The 24,165-nt window shown below is 38.4% G+C and overlaps 1 protein-coding gene and 1 pseudogene across 5 annotated transcripts in view; one reads left to right on the top strand and one right to left on the bottom strand.

The window, feature by feature from the left end:
- Positions 1–4,117: 4,117 nt before the first annotated feature.
- Positions 4,118–4,430, bottom strand: LOC143666513 (cytochrome c pseudogene; annotated as a pseudogene).
- Positions 4,431–6,403: 1,973 nt separating this feature from the next.
- Positions 6,404–24,165, top strand: part of CRCP (CGRP receptor component) — a 32,837-nt gene continuing 15,075 nt past the window's right edge. The window contains exons 1-5 of one of the 5 annotated variants that reach the window (XM_077141042.1): positions 6,404–6,523; positions 6,776–6,869; positions 16,488–16,524; positions 18,498–18,596; positions 20,877–20,971. In XM_077141042.1, the coding sequence (XP_076997157.1) occupies positions 20,949–20,971 (23 nt within the window). In that variant the 5' untranslated portion in view covers positions 6,404–6,523; positions 6,776–6,869; positions 16,488–16,524; positions 18,498–18,596; positions 20,877–20,948. The remainder of the gene's footprint in view (positions 6,524–6,775; positions 6,870–16,487; positions 16,525–18,497; positions 18,597–20,876; positions 20,972–24,165) is intronic. The other 4 variants (XM_077141043.1, XM_077141041.1, XM_077141044.1 and 1 more) reach the window with 4 other exon arrangements.

The following is a 24,165-nucleotide window of genomic DNA, read 5'->3' as shown; positions in this document are numbered from 1 at the left end:
AATAATAGCTACAAATCCATCTACAAAATACTCTCACAGTAACAATCAGACCAGTGCTTCCTTGACCAAACAATTGTACACCATAATCTAACCAAGTTGACACATGAAATTGACCATCACAATACCTGTGCACTAGGTGTTGAATAAGGAAGAAATCATATATGTACTATGTCTGCTTTATACTAAGTACTCAGTAAAGGGTAGCTGCTGTTACTAATAAATGAGGCCTTCATGGGCCAGGATGAAGATAGTTTGAAATAATAATAATTAGGACTAGTGTTTATTCAGTGTTTTTTATGTACAAAGTGCTTTATGTGTATATACATTTTGTTTATCCACTTATCACTTGCTGGAACTTGGGTTGTTTCTCCCCAAGATCTCCACCCCCACCTCCATGACTTAGCTTTCCACAGCTGAATTCTTGTCTCTTTCTGGGCTTCTGTCTGCTTCCTCTCCACACCACATCCTTTGGGTGACAAGAATAGCTGGACTGTCCCATCTCCACATTTGCTTTCACTGATGCTCAGCTTCGAAAACTTTTGCAGGCCATATTCTACCCAAACTTCAGGGTTATCAAATATACCATCTGTGATGGATAGGTTCTGGTGTCAACTTAGCCAAATGATGATGCCCAGTTGTCTGGTCAGGCAAGCACTGACCTGACCATTGCTGCAAGGATACTTCATGGCTAGTTGATAAACCTGAAGGCTGGTGTATTAAATCATCTGTCAGTTGATTGCATCTGTGGCTCATTACATCTGCAATTAACTAAGACATGTCTCCCATAATGAGGTAACCCAATCAGTTGACTGTTTCTAAGGAAGAAGAGAGCTCTTTCACTGCTTCTTCAGCCAGTGAAGTTCTCCTATGGAATTCATCCAGGCTTTTCATCGGAGCCGCCAGCTTCACAGCCTGCTCTATGGATTTTGGGCTCCTCCATTCCCACAGTTACGTGAGACACCTTTATAAATCTCATATTTACAGATCTCTCCTGTTGGTTCTGTTTCTGTAGAGAATCCTGACAACCACACCACTTTTGACTCTCTCTCTCCTCTGCACTGGCCCTTTTTGTTTTCTCTTACCTCTCCTTTGGAGAGACTTTCTATTTCTACCTGGTATTATTTTTAAGTGTGGACATGCCTAAGTGAGATGCTGAAACTATAGATTGCTTATCTTAGAGTTATCTCTTTATTGCTTCTTTTCCAGGTTATTGGAAACCTGAATGATGAAAAGGAGCCTTAACATTTAATGAAGATGATCATTGTTAACTGATATTATCCCAGTTGTCATCCATCACTTCATCATGGAAATGTCATCAACAGGGCTTTCCTCCTACTTCTCTGATACCTATCTTTACTTCCTCTTCCTCTGCCAGCCGGAATGCTAGCTTTTCCTGGGTTTCCCTTGGTTCCTTGACCAGTTCCTTCAACCAGAGACAGAAGAGGTTGGTGGTGAGAGCTAGGCTGCTCTGGGTTTTTCTGAGCCTGGCTCTGCCCAGTGAGAACTATATAACACTAGTTAAATTACTTAGCCTCTCTGTGCCTCAGTCCACTTACATGTAAAATGAGGATGATGATAAGAGTACATTCCTCACAGGGTTTTTGTGAGGGTTAAACCAGTGCACATATGTAAAGAGCTCAGAGCCACTCTCAGGCACCTGGTAAAGACTAACTCAGTCTTACTACTCTGGACTCTTCCAGGGTGACTTGATCAACCTAAAGGCTTCACTTTCTACTTACACCTTTCAGAGCTCTATCTACAACTTTTCTCCTAAACTCCAGACCTCATAGCTTCTATATTCAACAGGATACACAGGTTTTCCTATCGCCTTTGTATATATTTGATGCCTCTGCTTAAAAGGCCTTTTGTTAGAAAAAAAAAAAAAAAGGAAAGCCATCTGTTTGGTGTGTTTGCTTTTGAGGAAAAGGAACAGAGACTCTCTAGGCAGCCCCAATTAAGGAAAACTGCAGGGAAGTCCTGCGTGGGGCTAGAGCAAGCAGGAGCTTGAACCATTGACTGGCCCCCAGAGAGTCCAGGAAGAGCTCTCAGCACAGCTCAGGAGCCTGGAAGGGGGGTCCAGAGTCCAACCCAGCTTTGCCAGCTGTGTTATCTCATTAGGCCTGATCTTCCTCGGCAGCCTGCAAACTGATTTCCCTGGGGAAAGGACTGCACTCCTGACCATTCGGCTGCACCCACAGAATAGTGTTTGGTGACAACTGCACATGGCCTCCTCAGACTTAAGGTGGCTTCCCTTGGAGAACCTGGGCCTGGGTCATTTTATTGTGGGGTGGGTCCTCAGGGGCTCTAGCCCCTCTTCCATAGCAAGCCCCACCCCACAGCTCTAGCCTTGCAGGATCCTTCTTAACCTCAAGTCCCAACTCAAAAGCCTCTGGCTTCGGGACGCCTCTCCACCTCATTAGTCATTCCCACCTCTGCTCTATCGCATCTCAACACAGTAGATTGTTGTTGACATCAGATGTGGTTTCTCGAGTGGGCCTTGTATAATTCACATTTATATCCTCAGCATCGCATGGGCCACTTATGTGTTTGCTGAAGGAATAACACAAGGAGCCTCTTTGGCGCTGCCGGTTGGGACTGCTTTTCTCACAGGGGAGATACAGAGGACACAAGTCAGGCCAGTTGGGCCTGGGGTGGCATTCCATTCCCCTGGTGATTTTTAAAGTAAATGAGTTTGATGGAAAAACAGCTTGGAAAGGGTTAAAAGGCAGAAGTAAAGACCAGGGAGTCTGCCCCAAGGTTCAAAGATAAACAGTCTGGCTGAACTTGAAAGAAAAGGATGTTTTTAATACAGCAGGTGTTGCTAAAAGACACAAAGCAAGATTGCTTAGTCTAGCAAGAACTAGCTGACATTGCCAAAAGTGGTAAGCAACATAAAGTAACATTAGAAAATAGAACAAAGCTTTTCACATGCATATCTAGGGTATAAAAAGAAGTACAGCCCTAAATAAACTTGCCTGAACTTCTCTGAGAAGTTAGGTCCCCTGATCCCAGTCTCTTTCCTCTTTCATTCTGGGCACCGTCTAGCCCTGCGTTGTAAGTAACAGTAACATTAGTTATTTAAAAAATTTTAATTATAAACATAACACATTCATTGAAAAATTTTAAACAACAGAATGTATAAAGTTAAATGTTAAAAAGCCTCCACACTTTCCTTCCACTATTCATAATATTTTCTTTTTGTCTTTGTGTTTTTTTAATCATCTTAAGACTTATGATAACAAAATTTACTAACTCGTACTGATGGTCTATCTTCTCTATCTAAATCCTTACGAGTTGGCAAAAGCATCGTGACCAAACACACGTAATTCAGTGTCTCTACAATTTTATGTGGTTTTGAATAGCAGTTTAAAGACGACCTGAATTGTAACTTGGTCTGATTTAAGATAATAAAGAATGAAAAAGCAAAATTTAACTTGTCACACTGACTTTTGAAAACATTCAACTTTATAGATTATCTATAAAATGTGAGAAGGTTTCACACATTCACACATTCAGCATTCTTTATTGGGTTTTATACATAAACGACACCAAAATGCCTTTTGTTAATTAAAAGGCAACATTTCAAATATTGAAATTCAGGGACTTTTAATTAGATTGACACAGTTAAGATCAAAAAGATAAAGTGGACATAGCTACCTTATTTTTAGCACCTGCCTTTAAACAGGCTGAGGACACCAATTGAAACCCAGATGAGTCTTGCTCTATTCTGTGACAATGAAGAGATTTCCTAGTATTCAAGTATATTCATAACACCAATCATATAAATTTAAATTTAAAACCAATCTCCAGTAGATTGAACTGGTATTCACCATCTCTGTGAAAAGCTGAGCATTACTAATTCACTTAGCCTCAGTCCAGTTATATCTTTAGAAAGGGGAAATAGTGATAGCACTTGCTGAAACCAGAATTATATCAATTTAAAAAGCTTGATCACATTCATTTAACTATAAGCTAATCTTATTTAACTCAGGGCTGTCCAATAAAAATATACTATCAGCTATTCATGATCTGAATTCTGGTGTGTGAGATCAATTCAGATATGATACATGTAAAAAAGTCCCACCTATCTTATAATAAATAATGCAGTGGCCAATTATTACTCATTAGTAGCTTTGAGATAAGCTATCAAGCCTGCCCTTTCTGCCATCTTCTTACTGCCAGCAAAGATCATTTTTCTTCCAGGGATATACTTCTTGGGATTCTCCAAATACTCCAACAGTGTCTCCTCTTCCCAAGTGATGCCTTTCTTCTTGTTGGCATCTGTGTAAGAGAATCCAGGCGCCTGACCTGTCTTCCGCCTAGAGACCATGCAGATTTGGCCCAGTCTTGTGTTTCCCTCCCTCTTCCACGGTGTGGCACTGGGCACACTTCTGAACAAAAATCTTCTTGCCCTTCTCAAATTCACCCATTTTGAATTCACTCTCTTAGCACATGATACAAAGGTCCCCGCTCAGAAGCCGAACATCCTGCTGTCTCTATTAATATTTTTCAACCAGCTTTACTGGGGTAAAATTCACATACCATACAATTCACCCATGCAAAGTGTGCAATCCAATGTTTTTTTAGTATATTTACAGGGTTGTGCAGCTATCGCTATAATCTAATTTTAGAACATTTTCATCTCCCCTAAAAAAAAAAAAAAAAAAACCCGTACCCATTAGCTGTCAGTTCCCATTCTGCACCTCACTTCCTGCCTGCAGAACCTCCACCCCACCCTGCTCCCGGCTTCCTAGCTCCCAGCAACTGATAATCTATTTCCTGTCTATAGATTTGCCTATTCTGGACATTTCATATAAGGAATCATATGATGCATGGTCTTTTGTGTCTGACTTCTTTCACTTAACATATTTCTGAGGGTCATCTATGCTGTAATATGTATCAGTACTTCATTCCCTTTCATTGCCAAATGATATTCCATTGTATGAATATTCCACATTTTATTTATCTATTCATCAGCCACTATTAACAATTTAATATGCCTCCTGCATTTGTTTGTATTATCTGGGTTTGGATCTCTGTGGGGCAAGTTCCCAGGTGAATGACATTGGGTTAAGTCATAACTTCTCCAAAGCTTTGCCTCAGTTTCCTCAATTGTAAAATGTGAATAATAATGGACTGTAACTCAGAGTACTGTTGTAATAGTTAATATTTGATGAGCACTTACTATGTGCCAGGCACTTTATAAAGATGACATAACAGATCTCTAATTTACAGACTAGGGAATTATGGTGGAGGGAGGTTAAGTCATTTCCACAAAGTCAAACAGCTTCTAGGAAAGCCATGATGGTAAATAGGAACAAGGCTGGCCGACTGCCAGGTCAGCACCATTCACTGTCAATCTCATGGTGTAAAAAGTGCTTACTTAGGGCTTGGCAAAGAGAATGAACTTGGTAAATGAAAACTAATAGAACATGAAAGACTTAAAAAGCAGAAACCACCCCCAGCAATTGCCTCAAAGGCAAAGGCATCTGCCACTGTTAATATTTTGTCATATTTCCCTCCTGCTTTAAGAAATATTTCAAGCATACTAAAAAATAACAGGAAATAATGAAATTGACACCCACTCTCCCAACCCTGTTCTTTCAAAGACATAAAATCTTGCAGATCAGGTAGCTCTGCCTTCCATATCCCGGGTATTTTTTAACTCATACATTATTTTCTTTAGATAATCAGGATCATATCATATCATTTGCATCTTTTAGAAATCCTATCTTGAGCATTTTTCCAGCATCATTCTGCAACACGATTTTTCTTGGCTGAATACACCATACTATACGGCAGAAACATATTATTTCTCGATTCTACATCGTGAGCATTTATGTTATTTCTCAGCAAAAAATCACTACACTTGCTTCTTTATTTAGGGAATCCGATAATTCCCTTTTCCCAAATTCCCAGAAAGGCCCAAAGTCAGAGGCTGTTCCTTTAGTTAAAGCTCTTCATAAATTTTTTGTGAAATAGCTCTCAAGGAAGAAAGGGAACAGGGAGAAGGGCTTTTTTTTTCTCCATCTTTAAAAACATTTTATTCAATTATAACATCCCATATAACCAGCACCCACATCAAGAAAGAAAGTAACTCCAGCAGCCACAAGTCCCCTCGGCCCGTCCCCATCATCACTGCTCTCTGAGGGGTGGGATTCTAAATCCGCAAAGGCCCACCAACTCTATCAACTCTTTGGAATCTTAGTTTATTAATACTCTGATAGGACCTAGGCCAAGAAAACGTGATAAGTTATTTCTGCAAACGCTGGACAGTCTGAAGTCTGCCTGGACGAAGAAAATACAGTCCCCTCGGGAAAAGGAGCACCGGGCGGCGCGGAGGGCCCAGCAAAGTCCTCCAGGCTCCCGGCGTGCAGCGCGCCCATCCCGGCGTGCACCGCGGCTTGCTGTGCCGGCGATCCTGCGGGCTCAGAGAGGAAGGCGGAAACAGCAGTGGTGAAACTGTGTGAGGTTTCTTGTCCTGCGGTATCCAGAGACGACGAGGCGGAGGCAACATGGAGGTGTAAGCCGCCCGGGATGCGTTCCCGCCTTTGGGCGGGGGCCCAAGGGTGGGGGACGGTTACACTGCGGGGAGCCGGGAGGCGTGGAGATGGGGCGACCCTCCTCCCCGGCTTGCGGTGAGGGCGACGGCCCAGTCGTAGAAGGGGCAGTCGGGTTTGGGTAGGAGGGGAAGAAAGGGACTTTAGACTTGCTCCTCTGAACCTTTCTTCCCCACCTTCCCACCTCCTCATCTCCATGCCTGGGACATGAGCAGAATGCCATTGGGCCTGGCTGTCTTTCATTCGTGTCTCCTCTCTCCTGCGGTCATTTACACGTGTTTCCTAAGTCCCAGTGGGGAGCCCGGCCCGGTAAGTTAGCGGCGATTCAGGAATAAATCCGTGAGTCCACCAGGAGGGGAGACGGTTAGGTGTTGAAATAGATCCTAGGGGTAGTAGGCTCCCACTCGGGGGAACCGTAACTCTGAAGAGGTGCTCAGTGAGTGTGATGAGGAGCAGTTAGCCCTGTGAAGGAAGGCGCGTATATTCTGCGGAGAAGGGAGTGCGTGAACCAGTTAAGGGGCTGAAGAAACAACACTGGTGGGGGGGGGGGGAGGGGAGAAAAGAGTAAGAGCTGTTCTAACGATTTAGCTCCACATTGTCTTTTCTCATTTTTACTCCTAGTACCATGTGCAAATGGAGGTGTTTTTTTTTTTTTTTTTACTTTTCATGTGTATTTTTACTTAGTTGACATTAACTTGCAGGTACACATATATTGTGTTCCTTACAGCACCCAGTTTCCTTTGTTCTGTAACTTGTTTAATGGTTATATATACCGCAGTTTTTCCAGTTTATTTGATCTTATCTTGACTTTTAACACAAGATGTATATATAACTGAAATAAAAGCTTCATGAAACAACGTTTACCTTTATTGTATGCTATGCTGTACACTCTGACACTGACTCTTCTATTTCATGAAAAGAATGCTGACTTGGTTGTATATATGTTACCAGAATAAAAATTAAAAAACAACCATGAAACTGTACAACGCAAAAAGTGACCCCTGTTGCAAGCAATAGCTATAGTTAATAGTGTACTTATAATAATGTTTGTTCATCAGTTGCAGCAGTTACCACACTAATGCAAAATGTTAATAGGAAAAACTATGGGAGGGAGGTATGTGGGACTCTACTTTCTCCATAATTTTTCTGTAAACCTGTAACTGCTCTGTTTTAATTTGTAAAAGCTGTCAGAATGTGATATACCAGAAATGGAATGGCTGTCAAAAAGGAGAATTTATCAAGTTGCAAGTGTACAGTGCTACGGCCATGAAAAATGTTCAAATTAAGGCAAGGTTATAAAAATGTCCAAACTAAGGCATCCAGGGAGAGATACCTTGGTACAAGAAGGCTGTTGAGTTCCTAGTTTCTCAGATGGAAAGGCACGTGGCAAGGTCTACTAGCTTTCTTCCCAGACTTCTTCAGTGGCTTCCCTGGTGGTGTTTTCTTTATGTCTCCAGAGGTCTCTGGCTATGTGGGCTCGGTTTGTTCTAAAGCTTTTTCCAACATGGGTACCTCTTGAAGGACTCCAGTAAGCAACCCCACCTTGAATGGGTGGAGATACATCTCCATGGAAGCCATCTAATCAAAAGTGACCACCCACAATTGAGTGGGTCACATCTGCATAGAAACAATAAAAAGATCCCACCCAGCAATATTAAAAGGATTAATGGGCATTGCTTTTCTGGGGTACATGACAGTTTCAAACTGGCACATGCTCTCATAAAAAAAATAATGGGAAGAAGGAAAAAGAAACCTAATTTTTTTTTTACCTAATTGGTTTTGTAACCCATTAATGGGATACAACTGCAGCTTGAAAAACACGTATGACTGTGATCCAAGCCATTATTATCAGTTTCTCCCTATTGACTGGAGAATTTCCTGTCAGCATAAAAAACTTCTATTTATCCATCTTAAAAATAAAGTCCCTTGTGGCAGAGTTCTCGACTGCCAAGCCCGAGACCCAGGTTCAATTCCGGGAGCCTGCCCATGCCAAAAATAAAGAGATAGATAGATGCATAGAATCCCTTGTCTCTTATTCATTTACGCTCCATTTCTATTTCGCGTTGTAACAGAACTTCATGATAGTTGTTTAGGCAATCCCTTTGTACTGTCTAAACCATTCTGTTTTGTTGTTGTTGTTGTTTTTACCTCATTAACTCCATTTAAATGGCTCTTGTGATGATTACCCAAGCCCTCCAGTTTGTCAAATCCAAAAATTGGTTTTCTGTTGTTTACTTTCTTGATCTCTCAGCAGCAGTTGATACGGGTGTCTGTTTCTTCTAGAAATATTTACTGGCTTTATGACATGCTCTCTTGGATTTCCTTCTACATCAGGTACTACTTTTCAGTCTCCTTTCCCCCCATCCCTTCTTGTTGGCTTCTGAGTGTTGAGGTATCTCAGAGCTCAATCCTGGGAACCCTTCTCTCCACATACTGTCTCTTGGCTATTGTACCTACCTCTGCTGATGAATCTACGAATTATAATTCTAGCCCCTTTCTCCTGAGTTCTGAACCCCAATTCTCCACTACTTATTTGGCATCTGCATTTACACGTTGAAAAGGCAACTCGGACTTAACATTTTCAAAACAGAAATATTGATGGTTTCCTCTCCAGCCCAACCTGCTTATATCTCAGTTATTAAGACCATCATCTACCTAGTTGCTAGGTTTTCTGACTTTCCTAAGTGAAATGGTCTTGTAACAACCTGTTCACTTCTCTCTAGGAGTCAGTGACTTACTGAAACTAATCAAGAATTTTGTAGCTAGCAATTCATGGATGTTCTAGTTTGCTAGCTGCCAGAATGCAATATCCAGAAACAGAATGGCTTTTAAAAAGGGGAGTTTAGTAAGTTGCAAGTTAACAGTTTTTAGGCCATGGAAATGTCCCAATTAAAGCAATTCTATAGAAATGTCCAATATAAGGCACCCAGGGAAAGATACCTTGATTCAAAAAGGCCGATGAAGTTTAGGGTTTCACTCTGATCTGTAAGGGCACGTGGCAAACACGGTCAGGGTTTCTCTCAGTTAGAAGGGCATATGATGAATATGGTATCATCTGCTAGCTTCCTCTCCAGCTCCCTGGGAGGCGTTTTCCTTCTTCGTCTCGAAAGGTCGCTGACTGGTGGACTCTCTGCTTCATAGTTCTGCGGCATTCTGTTGTCCTTCTCTGCTCTCTCCGAATTTCTCCAAAATATTTCCTCTTTTATAGGATTTCAGTAAACTAATCAAGACCCACATAGAATAGGTGGAGACACATCTCTTTCTATTCAAGTTTAATACCCGCATTGATTGAGTCACATCTCCACGGAGATAACCCAATCAGGTTTCCAACCTGTAGTGCTGAACAGGGATTAAAAGAAACGGTTGCTTCCACAAGATAGCTTAGAATTTAATCATGGGTTTTCTAGGGTACATAAATCCTTTCAAACCAGCAGAATGGAAAAATGAGGTTTTCCAAGGAGGCAATATGGGTTGAGAGTAGAAGGCTCTGAAGCAGAAAGTTCTGGAGGCCTGACTTCTAGTTCCTGCACAGCCTCCAACATTAGGTATGACCTCTGGCAGTTTGGTCCTTAGGATCCTTAACAGAATGAGTCTCTAAAAGGACATTGAACCTCTCTCAGATTCTCTCAGGCATGAGTAGAAAACTTCACTGAGTTTTCACTACTTTTGTTTCTTCAGTTGTTGAGTGAATCCTACAGAGTGAATAAAAGGTGTAAACAGAGGTGGAGATACTTACGTTTTATTTGATTGGGTGACAGAATTTTTAAAATAATTACTTTTTGACTATTGTTTGAAAACATTTTCCTTAGATAAAAAAATACAAAATATTCATAGCAAAATTAAGTGTTTGTATATATTAGGTAATTGATATTTGGCTGTCTAATGCCTTGGGATCATTTATATGTGTGGAAACTTTGTATTTACTATCTTTTTATTTTTTAATTATATAATATATGCAAAGGAAAAAGAAAACAATAGTTTTCAAAGTGCTCTTCAACAAGTTACTCACTTATTCTTAATCTTAATAGTAAAATAGATTCTTACTGTTTTATCCTTTGTATCATTCTTTTAAGTTAGTGTCAGGATTTCCTTCACTTTATAGCTGGAAACAGGATCAGGAAGAAAAGAAACCCAGCTGAAAGGACATTATTGGGACAATTGCAGAAAATGAATATAGACTGTATTTTACTGATAGTTATTGTATCAGTGATAATATTCCTGTGTGGTACTGTAGTTACATAGGAGAATGCCCACTTTTTAGAAGGGGTGAAGGAACAAGATGGCTACATCTAACTCTCAAATGTTCAGTAACATTAACTTAAACAAGTTAAGTAATAGGCCTTCCAACAATTCAGTAACAGGACTGGAAAGGAGAAACTTGTTTGCTACCTCCCGAGAGAGTGCTACAGGTTGAATTGTTCATTGATTTCAAAGACTGTCCAGTTCTTTATTGTTGCTAAATTTCGTTTTTCAGAGCAAGATTTGAACTGGTAATGTACGTGAACATAGGTGAATTTCAGCGATTCTTTTCGTCATTGTAGTGGCAAGAGTTAACTCTGTGGCAATTGGTAGGCACAGTTTGCCTGGCTTTTGCGTGTGGGTGTGTGTGTGTGTGCGCGCACTTCTAAGGCAAGTCTGTCAACAGATCATTTTGTTCTGTTTATTCAGAATTTGCTTTTCCAAAGTAGTTGTTTACATCCATTAAATTGATTCAGCAAGGTAAGCAAATTTTACAGGTTAAATTTCAAATAACAAGTCAACCTCAGTCAACTAATTCAGTTCTCAAGGAAGTTAAGTGACAGCTTGAATATAGATTGTCTTTAAAATTCATTTGAAATACTTGCTTTAAGCACCTGTAAATAAAATAGATTCTATTTTAAGTGCTATAGGAGAATGTGAAATTTGTTAGTGGAAAGTTTCTAGAAGTTTTACTGTTTATTGAATGTATTACGTAATCTTAAAATGTTGACTATAGAGCGGACAATTCTTGCCTTTTGGGATCGACACCTTATAAATATATATTTCTCAGATATGACATTTGACAGGTTTTAGTAGATCTAAAATACATTGGGGAAAATGTATTTTATGTCCTTAAATTTAAGTTACAATATTGTCTTTTTTCCAAATTCTTTATTTTAATTTTTACATTTCTTTAACTTTTTAGCTTGAAAAATTGCAAGCTTATGGGACAGTTGCAAAAGTAGCAAAATGATCTGTATACCTTTTACCTAGAGTTACCATTTGTTAACACTTTGGTATATTTGCCTTCTCTCTGTCTCCCCCCTCCACCATACATACATCCATGTTCCTGAACATTTGAGAGTTAGATGTAGCCATCTTGTCACTTCACCCCTTCTAAAAAGTGGGCATTCTCCTATGTAACTACAGTACCGCACAGGAATATTATCACTGATACAATAACTATCATTAAAATACAGTCTATGTTCAGTTTTCTGCAGTTGTCCCAATAATGTCCTTTCAGCTGGGTTTCTTTTCTTCCTGATCCAGAATTTAATCAAGAATCACACATTGCATTTAGTTGTCATGTTTCTTTAATCTACTTTTTCTAGAACAGTTTCCTAGCATCTTTTCTGGTGATATTGACATTGACATTGATATTTTTGAAGAATCAAGCTAGACATTTTGAATGTCTCTCAATTTGGATTTGTCTGGTTATATCATTGCAACTAGATTCAAATTAGTTTTTTTGGCAAGGTAGCTATAAGGTTGTGTCTTTCTCAGTGCATCACATTAGGGAGCATATGATGTTGGAATAAACCATTATTGCTGCTGTTAAATTTGGTAATTTGATTTCTGTCAGATCTCACCCTGTCTTGTTTCCACCAAACCTGTCATCAGTGATGATGTTAAATTATGTATCAAAACTGCCTTTGAAAATATTTGCCAGTGCATTTAGAACTTCACGAACAATAGACCTGTACTCAGTGTACTCAGTGACATTTTATTTGTTTATTATTTTTTTATTAATTTTTAATTTTTTTTAAATACCGAAAAATACCAAACACAAACATTCTTAACTTTTGATCGTTCCGTTCTACATATATAATCAGTAATTCACAATATCATCACATAGTTGCATATTCATCATCATGATCATTTCTTGGAACATTTGCATCTATTCACAAGAAGAAATAAAAAGAAAACAGAAAAAAATTCATACATACTATACCCCCCACCCCTCCCCCTCACTGATCACCAGCATTTCAATCTAAATTTATTTTAACATTTTTCCCCCTTTTATTAATGTTTGTTCCATAGGTTTTACTCGTCTGTTGATAAGGTACATGAAAGGAGCATCAGACACAAGGTTTTCACAATCACACAGAGTGACATTTTATTAACTAAAGGAAGGCCAAGCATATATTGGCACCCACTTAATAAGTATTTAGCTGGTAACAAACAAACAAAAACCCAGTTATTTATCTTCCTAAAAGAAAAACAAAGAAAATCAGCTTTCGCCAGCCAGCCTGCAAGTTGTAGTACTTATTTTAACATTCATTATTCTCCTGGCCCCATCACACAGATTTATTGGAATATACATGGAAGTTTTTTTCTTCCTTCATATATTGCTTCTAGAAAAGGCAAATGATGTTTTCTGGATTTTGGTATTAACAGTATTGACTTAGGCAGTGGGATAATAACTTGGAAGGTGAAGGACAGGTTTCCCAGGATATGGAATATTCTGCATGACAGAGGAGGGGCCATGTTTTGGAAATGAGGTTGTAGCAGTGGCACTTGAGATGGAGCCATTCCCCCTGAGTTGGAGCCATTCCCCCTAAGGAAAAAATAACATTTGCATTTTTTTTTCCTAGTCTGTTCCACAAAGGGATGTCTTAGTCATCTTGTGTATTAGGGAGCACAGAGAGTGTAACTCAATTTCAAGCAAGGATGGGGGAAGCCTGTGAACCAATTTCCTGATTAAGTAGGCAGAGATGGCACATGGGTGTCATTTTCAATTTTAAATGAACAATATCACATATACTAATTATGTATCATCCTTCCTGTGTTAGGTTCTTTTTGGAGCTAATTATATTCTTTATGACCTGAGTGTAGTTGTGGCAGCACATCACTTTTGTGAAAAACTCATGATTTGTTGAATTGTAGTTACATTTGGTAAGCTTTTGTTTGGTTGCCATTCTTACATCACTGTGCTGATGAGCGAAGACCTAGGTTGGATCCCTGTGTTAACAACCTGTTAGTTTGCTTTATTTATTGACTAGGGAATTCATTCTTCTGTTTAGCTCATGCTTTTGAAAAGTTGTGGCATCATTTTCATCTTATAGCCCCACTCCTGACTTAAGAATATACAGTGGTCCCTTTTGTACATTTTGTCAGATCCAAACTCCTCTACCTGAATTTTCAGGATTCTTTGTTACCATCTAATCCAGTCTCATTTTCACAACTCCGTAGTTATTTTTCAGTGACTTAGGTTTCTTACCATGTGGTCTTGAGCACATTAGTTAGTTCTTGAGCCTCAGTTGCATCATCTATAGCGTAGGAATCATAAAAATAGTGTCTATATCACAGGGTTTTTAGTAAGAATTAATTTTGAATATAAGTCTCAAAATGTTAAAATTAGTGGATCTGGGGGCAGGGAGTATGTTAGAGTCCCTTGTGTGGGGTTTATATTACTTTTGTAACTGTACTATAAATTTGAAATTATTTCAGACTAAAAAGTAGAAAACAAAAAAAAAGGTGGAGCTCTTCCAACTGTAAAATAAATAAATAAATAGCCTCCATTTATGAAGACCTTAATAAGTACCAGGAACTGTGCTAAATTTTAGAAATTTGTTGTCTTATTTCATTTTTAGAACAGTCTTATCAAGTAGGAGGAAGTTGTGGTGGTGGTAGCACAGATTGTAGTAATAATTGATAGTGTTTATTGAGTGCTTACTATATTCTAGATATTTTATGTATTTTAATTTAATCTTCTAAATAATCTTATGAACTTGGTCTATAATTGCTGTTTTAAAGATGAGGAAATTTTAGCGTAAGTAACTTGCCCAAGTTCACACAGCTAATGTATGATGGTTTGGAGGTACAGGCTGTAGCTCCAGAACCAGTACTCTTAAACGCTGTGCTACACTTCTAGGTACAAGTTTATCCTCCTTTTATTATTTCAGATGGGGAAGCTTAGGGAGCTAAATAACTTAGGAAACTCACACACCTCATAAATGGCAGAGCTGGATGAACCCAAATCTATCTGATTTTAAAACTGTTCTTCACTGTTTGATTCTAACTGGGTCTGAATCATACCTCAGACAAGCACTGCTTGTGAGCAGTTAGGTCATTGATCTCCATTCTCTGTGCCATCATTTTGTCATCTTTAAAATGGTGATAATTATGATATTGTTATTAGATAAGTTAACACAGTGTGCTGGTTTGAAGGTGTTGTGTGCCCCAGAAAAGCCATATTCTTTTTCCTAATCCAATCTTATGGAGGCAGACCCATTGTTTAGGGTGGGATCCTTTGATTAGGTTGTTTCCTATGGAGATTGACCTACTCACTTGTGGGTTGGACCATTAATTAGGTGGTTTCCATGGAGATGCATCTCCACCCATTCAAGGTGGGTCTTAGTCAGCTTACTGGAGTCTTTTAAGAGGGTGCCATTGTGGAAAAAGCTTCAGAGCAGACACGGAGAGAGACCTTTGGAGATACAGAAAGAAAACACCCTGGGGAAGCTGTTTTGCAACCAGAAGCCAAAGGACCAGCAGATGCCAGCCATGTAATTTCCCAGCTGAAAGAGGTGTTCCATATCTAACTGCCTTTCTTTGGTAAAGGTATCTTTCCCTGGGTGCCTTCGTTTGAACATTTTTATGACCTTACATTTGTAACTTGTAATAAATTCCCTGTTTAAAAAATTAAAAGCCATTCCATTTCTGGTATATTGCATTCTGGCAGCGTTAGCAAACTAAAACACGATAAAGAAGAAACTTTCTTCAAAAATCTCCCCAAAATAGCGACACTGTGTTCTTTTTTTTTTTTAATTAGGAAGTGCACTAGTCAAGATATAAATTTTGTACCAATTAAACATTTTTTGCTTTAGTCTCACACATAAATTAAAGTTTTAAAACATGAATTACCATCTGTTTTCAGCACCCTGCAATATTGACATTCCTTTGTTCTTCCTCAAATGTTGTGTTCTTGATTCATACTGTATTGCATCTAGAATGCTAAAAACAAATACATTTTGATATGATATGGCAGAATGGATCAACTAATAGTTAATAGGTCTCATTGTTCTGTTCATATATGAAAGATGACATTTTGCTGTGATCCACTATTACATAGGAGTACTAGGTTTTTGGCTACCTGCTTGACACATGAACTCTACCCATTGAGTTGATGTAGAAGATGAACACCTTTGGACTTTTGTGGATTATCTGACAGGATTCCTGATGTTGCTGTAATTCCCAGTGATGATGTCAATGCTAAGGAGCCCATTTCTGTTAATTCAGCAGGAGGACTTAGCTGTCAAAGATTGCAGTAGCTGGTGGGAGACAGATGATATTGGGGAGAGAATATTGAGTACAGGGTGGAACACACTTTTTCTCCACTAATTTCTAGCACCCTTACTCTGTTGATACACACACCCCTCCCCCCCATCCTTCTTCTACCTAACTTCTACTCAGATGTCTGACATCTCTTACTTTCTGTCTACTTAGATTAGGGATTAGTATAGTAATTTGATCACCTGTCTGGTGATGGATGCCATGGCAGTGAAAAGAAAAGTGTTCTGGTTTAGCAACCAGTTAAACCATAGAGGACTTAGGACATTTCTCAGTTTTAGGTGGTAATCTTCATATTCCTAAACTGAATGCTTGATCTTGACAGAGGCATCATTTTAGAGATATTTAATACCCACAAAAAGCCCAGACCATTGCTAACTTACTTTTCTTTTGCAGGAAGGATGCCAATTCTGCGCTGCTTAGTAATTATGAGGTAAATAGCTTTAACACATATTTTCCTCTCTAATAGTTTGTCCTTTGCTTCTGGAGATTCTTGAAAGTTTTGGTTAGAAATAATTGAACTCATTTAGATTTTCCACTTCATTAATATAGGATAGATAATATCATCTGGTAGATCTTGGAACGCACCAGGCTTGGTGAATTATATATGATACTTCAGGGATGCTGGGAAGTATGGTTTTTAATAGGCTACCTTCCCTAAGCTTCCAAAGATTCCAGATTTTTATTTGGTATACCTTCATGGAATGGAGGTGTCTATTTTACCAACCATTTCCATACTGAAAAGTTTTTTATTAAAGTATACTTCTCCTTATTACAAGCCTTTACCTGTAAAATGTTTTTATACATTTATCTTTTGATCCCCACAATAACCTTATAGATATTAACGTCCTCATTTTGAAAGTGAAAGTTTAATTGACTCACAATTATTAATAATTTCTGAGGAATTAATACATTTGGCATTTTTGAGCTTGGGGAAGGGAGGAGCTTGTGAGAGATAAATTATTGTGTTTGTCTTCCTCTTGTTTTGCCTGAGTCCTGTTTGGTAAAACCATCTGATAGGTCAATTCCAGGTATAGAAAGAAACATTCATACAGCCACTGTCAGTTTTCCATATGCCAGAGGCTAAATTTGGGAAGACTTAGAGGTAGTCTGGGTCTCCACTGTGAGCTATATAGAGAAAGTAGTAGAATAAACACACTGGCCATATGCCTTCCTTCCCAAAGTCTCATCATAATTGTTGCTGCTGGTAACAGGAAGTAAATGGTTATTGGCCAAGCCACAAGAGCCTCCTTGTAGAGTTTGGACTTTGCTAGGTGTTTGGGTGTTTTTTTCATTTGGGGAAGCAGTGTATTCGGGATATCATGCCATAATTTCTGAAAGAAAGCATGCAGGGCAGGGGTTGCATTGTAGCTAGTAACAGTCTGTGTGCCTGTATTTCCCTTAATTTCTTAATTTTCTAATAGGAAAGAGATAACCACTAATATATATGTTTTATTTGCATCGGGAAAATTTGCTTCTAACATTCTATAGCTTTGTTTTTAAAAAACCCTTCCTTCCTTTCCTCCCTCCTTTTTCTTTCTTTTCTTTCCCTCTTTCTTTCTTTCTTTTTCTTTCATATTTTATCACTTGCCTCATAATTAAAAAAAATTTTGATTGTGAAATATAACATATATACAAAGCTAAGAAAAAAATGGTAATTTTCAAAGCACACTTCAACAGGTAGTTACAGAACAGATCCAGAATTTGTCATGTGCCACCATTCCACCATCTCAAATTTTTCCTTCTAGCTACCCCAAAACACTGGAGGCTAGAAGGAATATTAATATAGTGAATCAGCAGTCATACTTGTTTGTTAAATCATATTTTCTCTGTTAAACTTCCTCCTCCTCCTCTGATTCCACTCCCAATCTGTAGGGATCTTTAGGCAGTGTCCATTCTGACTTTTTCGTGTTGAGAAGGGATCTCAGCACTAAAGGATGGGGGGATATAAAGGATCGATAATCTTGGAGGGGCTGATCTCTCTGTGTTTCAGTATTTATCTGACCCAGGAAAGCAAACTTAGTGCATGAAACCTTTATAAAGTCTCAGTTAGAGCCCTAGGTGTTCTTAAGAGTCAACAGGAATTGGCTGGGGTTTAGCAAACCATCACTTGCCTCATAATTTTTCCTTTCCAGGTTATTATACTAGATTTTCATATTGGAGAAGCAATATATTTTTTAGATCAGAGATGTGGCATATGTTGAACATTTGCTACTTTTAAGTAAACTAAAGAATTTGGATGATTTAATGCAGATAAAAGAAAATTTTAAAAAATGTCTGATGCTTCCTAAACTCATATTTGTTTTTGATTAGATTAGAATTTGGAGAGAGTTCAAAAACATTGACCTTGAAATAAATGCATTTCTTAAATTTTCTTATAAAAATCTTTTGTGTGTATCTTCTTAGGTGTTCCAGTTACTAACTGATCTTAAAGAGCAGCGTAAAGAAAGTGGAAAGAATAAGCACAGTTCTGGGCAACAGAACTTGAATACTATCACCTATGAAGTAAGCCTGGGCTTCCTAGAGGGCCTGCCTAGTAACCATTAAGGAGGATTTGTTTATCTTGCTGATGACGTTGGCTTCCAAATCAAGATTGCCTTTTATTGATTTGAGTGGCTTTATTGTAGCTCAATTTTTATTCTGTTTACAAAAGTAAATTTTTTTTTAAGTAATATTTTTTATATTACAAAACTTAGTACTAAAAAGCATAAAAAAGAAAGCAAATTTAATTCATAATCTGGAAAAATCATAGTTGACGTTTTGATGTATTCTCTTCCAACCTTATGCTTTATCCTTAAAAAGAAAGTTAAAGCCATTTTATTTGTTAGATATTATGTTTAATGTTTTATCTCTTCATTCTGATTTTGCCTCTGGATCATTTAGTTTTGATTATAGTAGTGGTTATGTTTATCTTTTCAAAGACATTATTAAACTAAAATCAAGTTACGGTCTCTTAAGGAACATAAGGAATTTAGCATTTTTGTCACCATCCTTTGCCATCCAATTTTGTTAATCACGAATTTAAACCCTATCATTCATTTATTCATTCATGTTCTCTTAACATTACGTAGTTTATTTCTTTCAAAGAAGAAAACATGTTTGTGGGAAATCATTTTCATAACTAGATTCCAAACTGTCAAGTACTCTTTACATACTTAAAATCAGTTGAACTCACTGCTGCTCTGTTTCCTTATGTTCTTGCTTAATGTTATTGTGGTACTAAATGCTTTGAGTCTTTTTACCTGTGAATACATCTAGTACTTTTAATGTAAGTGTCAATTTGGCTGAATACATGGTTCTTGGGCTCAACTTTGATTCTGTAGGGCTGTATAGGTATGACTTTTTTCTTAGTGTTCGTTTCTTTTTATTTTTGTATTTTTGAGAGACTCTTATCTTAGGTGCTTGAGCTTTCTATTTATTTTTCAGGATTGAAATTCCTCCCGCATTCCGTCTAGGTGGAGTTCCCCCTTAAAAAAACAAACAGCTTTTTACTTGAGATAATTTTATACTTACAGAAGAATTGCAGAGATAGTTTCAAGAGTTCCCATGTACCCTTCCCTAGTTTTTCCTGTCTTAACATCTTCTATAACTATACAATTGTTAAAACTAAGAAATTAACACTGCTATAGTACTATTAAACTAAAATAAAGATTTGATTTGAATTTCTCCAGTTTTTCCACTGCTACCCTTTTTCTGTTCTAGGATCCAATCTAGGATACCATATTGTATACGCCCCCTTATTATTCTCCAATCTATGACAATTCCATAGTCTTTCCTGGCCTTCCATGGCCTTGACACTCCTGAAGATTACTGGTCAGGTATTTTGTAGAGTGTCCTTTTATTTGGATTGTCTGCTGTTCTTTTATGATTAGACTAAAGTTATGGCTTTGGGGAAGAATACCACAGAGGTAATGTGCCCTGTGCTTTGCATGATATTAGGGGCTACATGACATCAGTATATTGTGTTGCTGATGTTGGTGACTTTGATCATGTGGTTAAGGTGGTATCTGCTAGGTGTTCCAACTATAAAGTTACTGTTTTTCCATTTCCATATTCTGTTTGTTAAAAAGGAGTCACCAAGTCCAGCCCATACTCAAGGGAAGGGGGATTAAACTCTACCTCCTGGAAGGGGGTAATAAAAGAAATTGCAGACATTGCTTTTTTAGCATTTATAGTGGATTAATATTTGCCTAACTGTGATTTTCTGTTTCCCTTATTCCTTCTGTGTTTGTTAGAATTGTCTTTAAGAAAGAGTAGAACCTCCTCACCCATTTATTGTCATTTATTTATATCCCTATGAACTCATGGCTATTTGGGTTCCCTTGCTTTGAAAAAAAATTATCTAAGGTATGTTAACTTAGTTGTCAGATTAAGGTGTATTTTTTGTTGTTTTTTTTTTAAAAATATTTTTATTATAAACAATGAACAAACATACAAGCATTCTTGACATACAAGCATTCTTGACGTGGTTGCAGTCAGTGGTTCACAATCTCATCACATAGTTGTGTATTCATCAGCATGATCATTTTTTTGAACATTTGCATCTTTCCAGCAAAAGAAAGAAAAAACTCATACATGCCGTACCCCATTTAGAAGAAATGTTTTCTTCTAAAATTTCATTTTCTTCCTGTTCGAGCAACTGGATAAAGGTTGAATCTCCCGAAGTCATTTGTTTACAGAGGATTTTAAAAAACAAAAATTGAAAATACTAAATTATATCCATTACTCTCCCTCTTTTTCATTCACGGTTCTTTGTCTTATGCTTGCCTTTTCCCTCTTTTGTAGACATTAAAATATATATCAAAAACACCATGCAGGCACCAGAGCCCTGAGATTGTCAGAGAATTTCTCACAGCAATGAAAAGCCACAAGTTGACCAAGTAAGTAAAGGTTATCTTAATTTGGAAGAAAGTGACACATAATGAAAATGCAGCTTAGAAAAAACAGTCTCAGTTGCTGTGCCAATTAACATACATGCTCTTTTAAAATAGGTTCTTGGTATTCCTGCCATTGTTTTGATGAGATAACCAAGACTTTGACAGGGACCTTTGTAGAGCCCAGAGCAGAAATTAATGTTTTTGTCTCCTAGGTCTTTTCTTGGAGTCCCAGTTCATATTTCTTACCCCCTCACTTCCTCCCAGTATTTATTGAGCACTTTTAACTGAGCCCTCGCCTTGTTTTTGATTTTAAGGGAAAGCGCTGAGTCTTGCACCATTCAGTATGATAGTAGCTTAGAATTTATATGGATGCCATTTTTTCTTACCAGGTTTAGGGAGTTCAGTTTGCTGAGAGTTTGTATCATGAATAGATGTCAAATATTGTCAACTGCTTTTCTGTGTCTGTTGAAACGTCTATCGCTCCCTTCAGTTTTGCCGATGTCAGTCTCCTATACTTTGTGCGTATATTCTGAATTAATTGTTTCAGCTCCTGTATCTCATCTGAATTGTTGGTTTGTTCCTTTGATTGGGCCATATCTTCAATTTTCCTGGTGCGATTTGTTATTTTTTACTGGCATCTAGACATTTAATTACCTTAACTAGTTTATTCTGGAGATTCCTTTCACTTCCTTTACCTAGGGTTTTCTTGCTAGATAAATTTGTTGTCTGCCTGTTCTTTGACATTCAGTTCAGCTTTTTCTGGACCTCTAGCTTAGGTTTTGTTTAGCAGAAGAGAATTTCTCAGTTCTTATTTTCTTGTTTCTTGCCCTGCTTATATGGTGCCTTTTTCCCCCCACCCTTAGGAGGGTCTACTTAGGTATTATAGACCCCAGCTGGATTTTCCCAGGCCAAACTGGCCTCCTATCAGGAGGAAAGAGTCACCTGTGTCAGTTTTCCCTGAGGTTGAGACCCAGCAGGTTGAAAGACTTTCCTGTGAAGTCCCTGGACTCTGTTTTTCTTATCCTGCCTAGTATGTGGTGCTTGTCTGTCTGCAGATCCCACCAGCATAAGATGATGTGGTACCTTTAACTTTGGCCGACTCTCCCTGCTGGGGACATGGTGGAGACAGAGGAGAGGTTGTAGGCTGGTTTTAATGGCTTCAGATTACCAAGCCCTGGTGTCTGAGTTCCTTAAGGGAGGGATTCCACCTGAGCTGGGCTTCACCCCTCCCCTGGGGAAGGCACAGTTTCCAGACAAGCCCTCAAACGAGCTTGTTTCTGCCTATGCCTGGGGTAGTTGCAGCCTGAGAATTCCTGCCACTGAATCCAAAGGCAGTCAAGCCTTTGTAGAAACACAGCCACAAAAACCTCTGTTTCCTTTTTTTTTCCTTTTTCCGTCAGCCCTGCCCCCTTGGCGCCGGGGCAAAAATGAGAGACCTCCACTTTGACCAGGTTCACCTGAGCTAGGGGCCTATTTTTAGTAGTCAGAATTTGTTAATTAATGCCATAATTGGTGTTTGGTTGGGCTCAGCCCCTACTGCTGGTAAAGTCTCTTTCCTTTCCCCTCTGGGAAGCAGCCTGTGGGGGAAGGGCACCAGCTGCCACAGCTTGGGGAACTCACAGTTCTAGGGAGGCTTGCAACTGGTCCAGCAGGTCCAGACTGGGGTACACTGTATGTCCAGTCACTGACGTGGCCTCAGGAACTGTTCTATACTGTGTCTGGTTATTTAGTGGTTGTTCTGGAGGATGAACTAAAATGTACACGTTGCTAAGCTGCCATCTTGGCCTGGAATTCTCTTATATTTTTTATCCAGTCTCCTATACTTTGGAACTCTTTGATTGGAAGCACAGACATTTATGATTGCTATTTCTTTTCGGTGAATTGTCCCTTTTATTAATATATAATGTCCTTCTTTGTCTCTTATGATGTCTTTACTATATTTATAGTCTATTTTGTCCAATATTAGTATAGCTACTCCTGCTTTCTTTTGGTTACAATTTGTGTGGAACATATTTTTCCATCCTTTCACTTTCAGTGTATTCGTATCCTTGTGTCTAAGGTGAGTCTCTTGTAAGCAGCATATAGCCGGGTCATATTTCTTAAACCATTCTGCCAATCTGTATCCTTTAATCAGTAAATTTAGTCCATTGACGTTCAGAGTTATTACTGAAAAGGCATTTCTTGAGCCCATCATCGTATCTTTTGGCTTTTATTTATCACATCTATATAGTCTTTTCCCTTTTTCTCTTTTTATCCTTTAAGTTACCCTTACTGGTGCTCTTCCTCCAGACCTCCCTCTCCTGTCTTTTCTTTTCAGCTGACAGAACTCTATTTAGTATTTCTTGTAGGGCTGTTTCTTGTTGACAAATTCTTTCAGGATTTTTTTGGTCTGAAAATTTTTATCTCTCCCTCAGTTTTGAAGGACAGTTTGGCTGAGCACAGAATTCTTGGCTGGAAGTCTTTCTCTTTCAGGATCTTAAATATATCATACCACTGCCTTCTTGCCTCCATAATGCCAGTTGAGTAGTCTGGACTCAGTTTTATGTGGTTTTCTTTGCATGTAGTAGATTGTTTATCTTTTGCTGCTTTCAGGATTTTCTTCTTCTCTTCCACATTTGACAGACTGATTAGTATGTGTTTTGGGGAAGGGCTATTTGGATTTATTCTATTTGGAGTTCACTGAGCTTCTTTAACTTGTGTAATTCAGTCCTTTATAAGAGTTGGGAAGTTTTCACCCATTATATTCTCAACTATTCTTCCTAGCCCTTTAGTCTTCTCTTTTTCTTCTGGGACACTAGTGATTCTTATATTTGTGCGCTTTGTTTTGTCCATCATTTCCCTGAGATCCAATTCAGATTTTTTCCATCTTTTTTGCCATTTGCTGTTTTGAATGTTCGAAATCAGTTGTCCTGTCATCTAGTTTGCTTATTTTTTCTTCTGCCTCTTCAAATCTGCTGTTGTGTGTCTCAAGTATGTTTGGTTTACAGCATCTTTCATCTCTGTGATATCTGCTATTTTTCCATTTATTCTTTCAAATTCCTCTTTATACTCTTCTAGTGTCTTCTTGGTCTCCTTTATGTCACAGCCATCCTACTTATCTTATTTAATAGAGTTATATGAACATCTTTGACTAGTTGTTCCAAAGTCTGTGTCTCCTCTGGTGTTTTAATTTGGTTGTTAGACTGGGCTGTATCTGT

Source organism: Tamandua tetradactyla, chromosome 23 (assembly GCF_023851605.1).
Source record: "Tamandua tetradactyla isolate mTamTet1 chromosome 23, mTamTet1.pri, whole genome shotgun sequence".
NCBI classification, from domain to species: domain Eukaryota; kingdom Metazoa; phylum Chordata; class Mammalia; order Pilosa; family Myrmecophagidae; genus Tamandua; species Tamandua tetradactyla.
The sequence above is the reverse complement of the archived record's forward strand: the minus strand, read 5'-3'. Positions and strand labels throughout refer to the sequence as shown.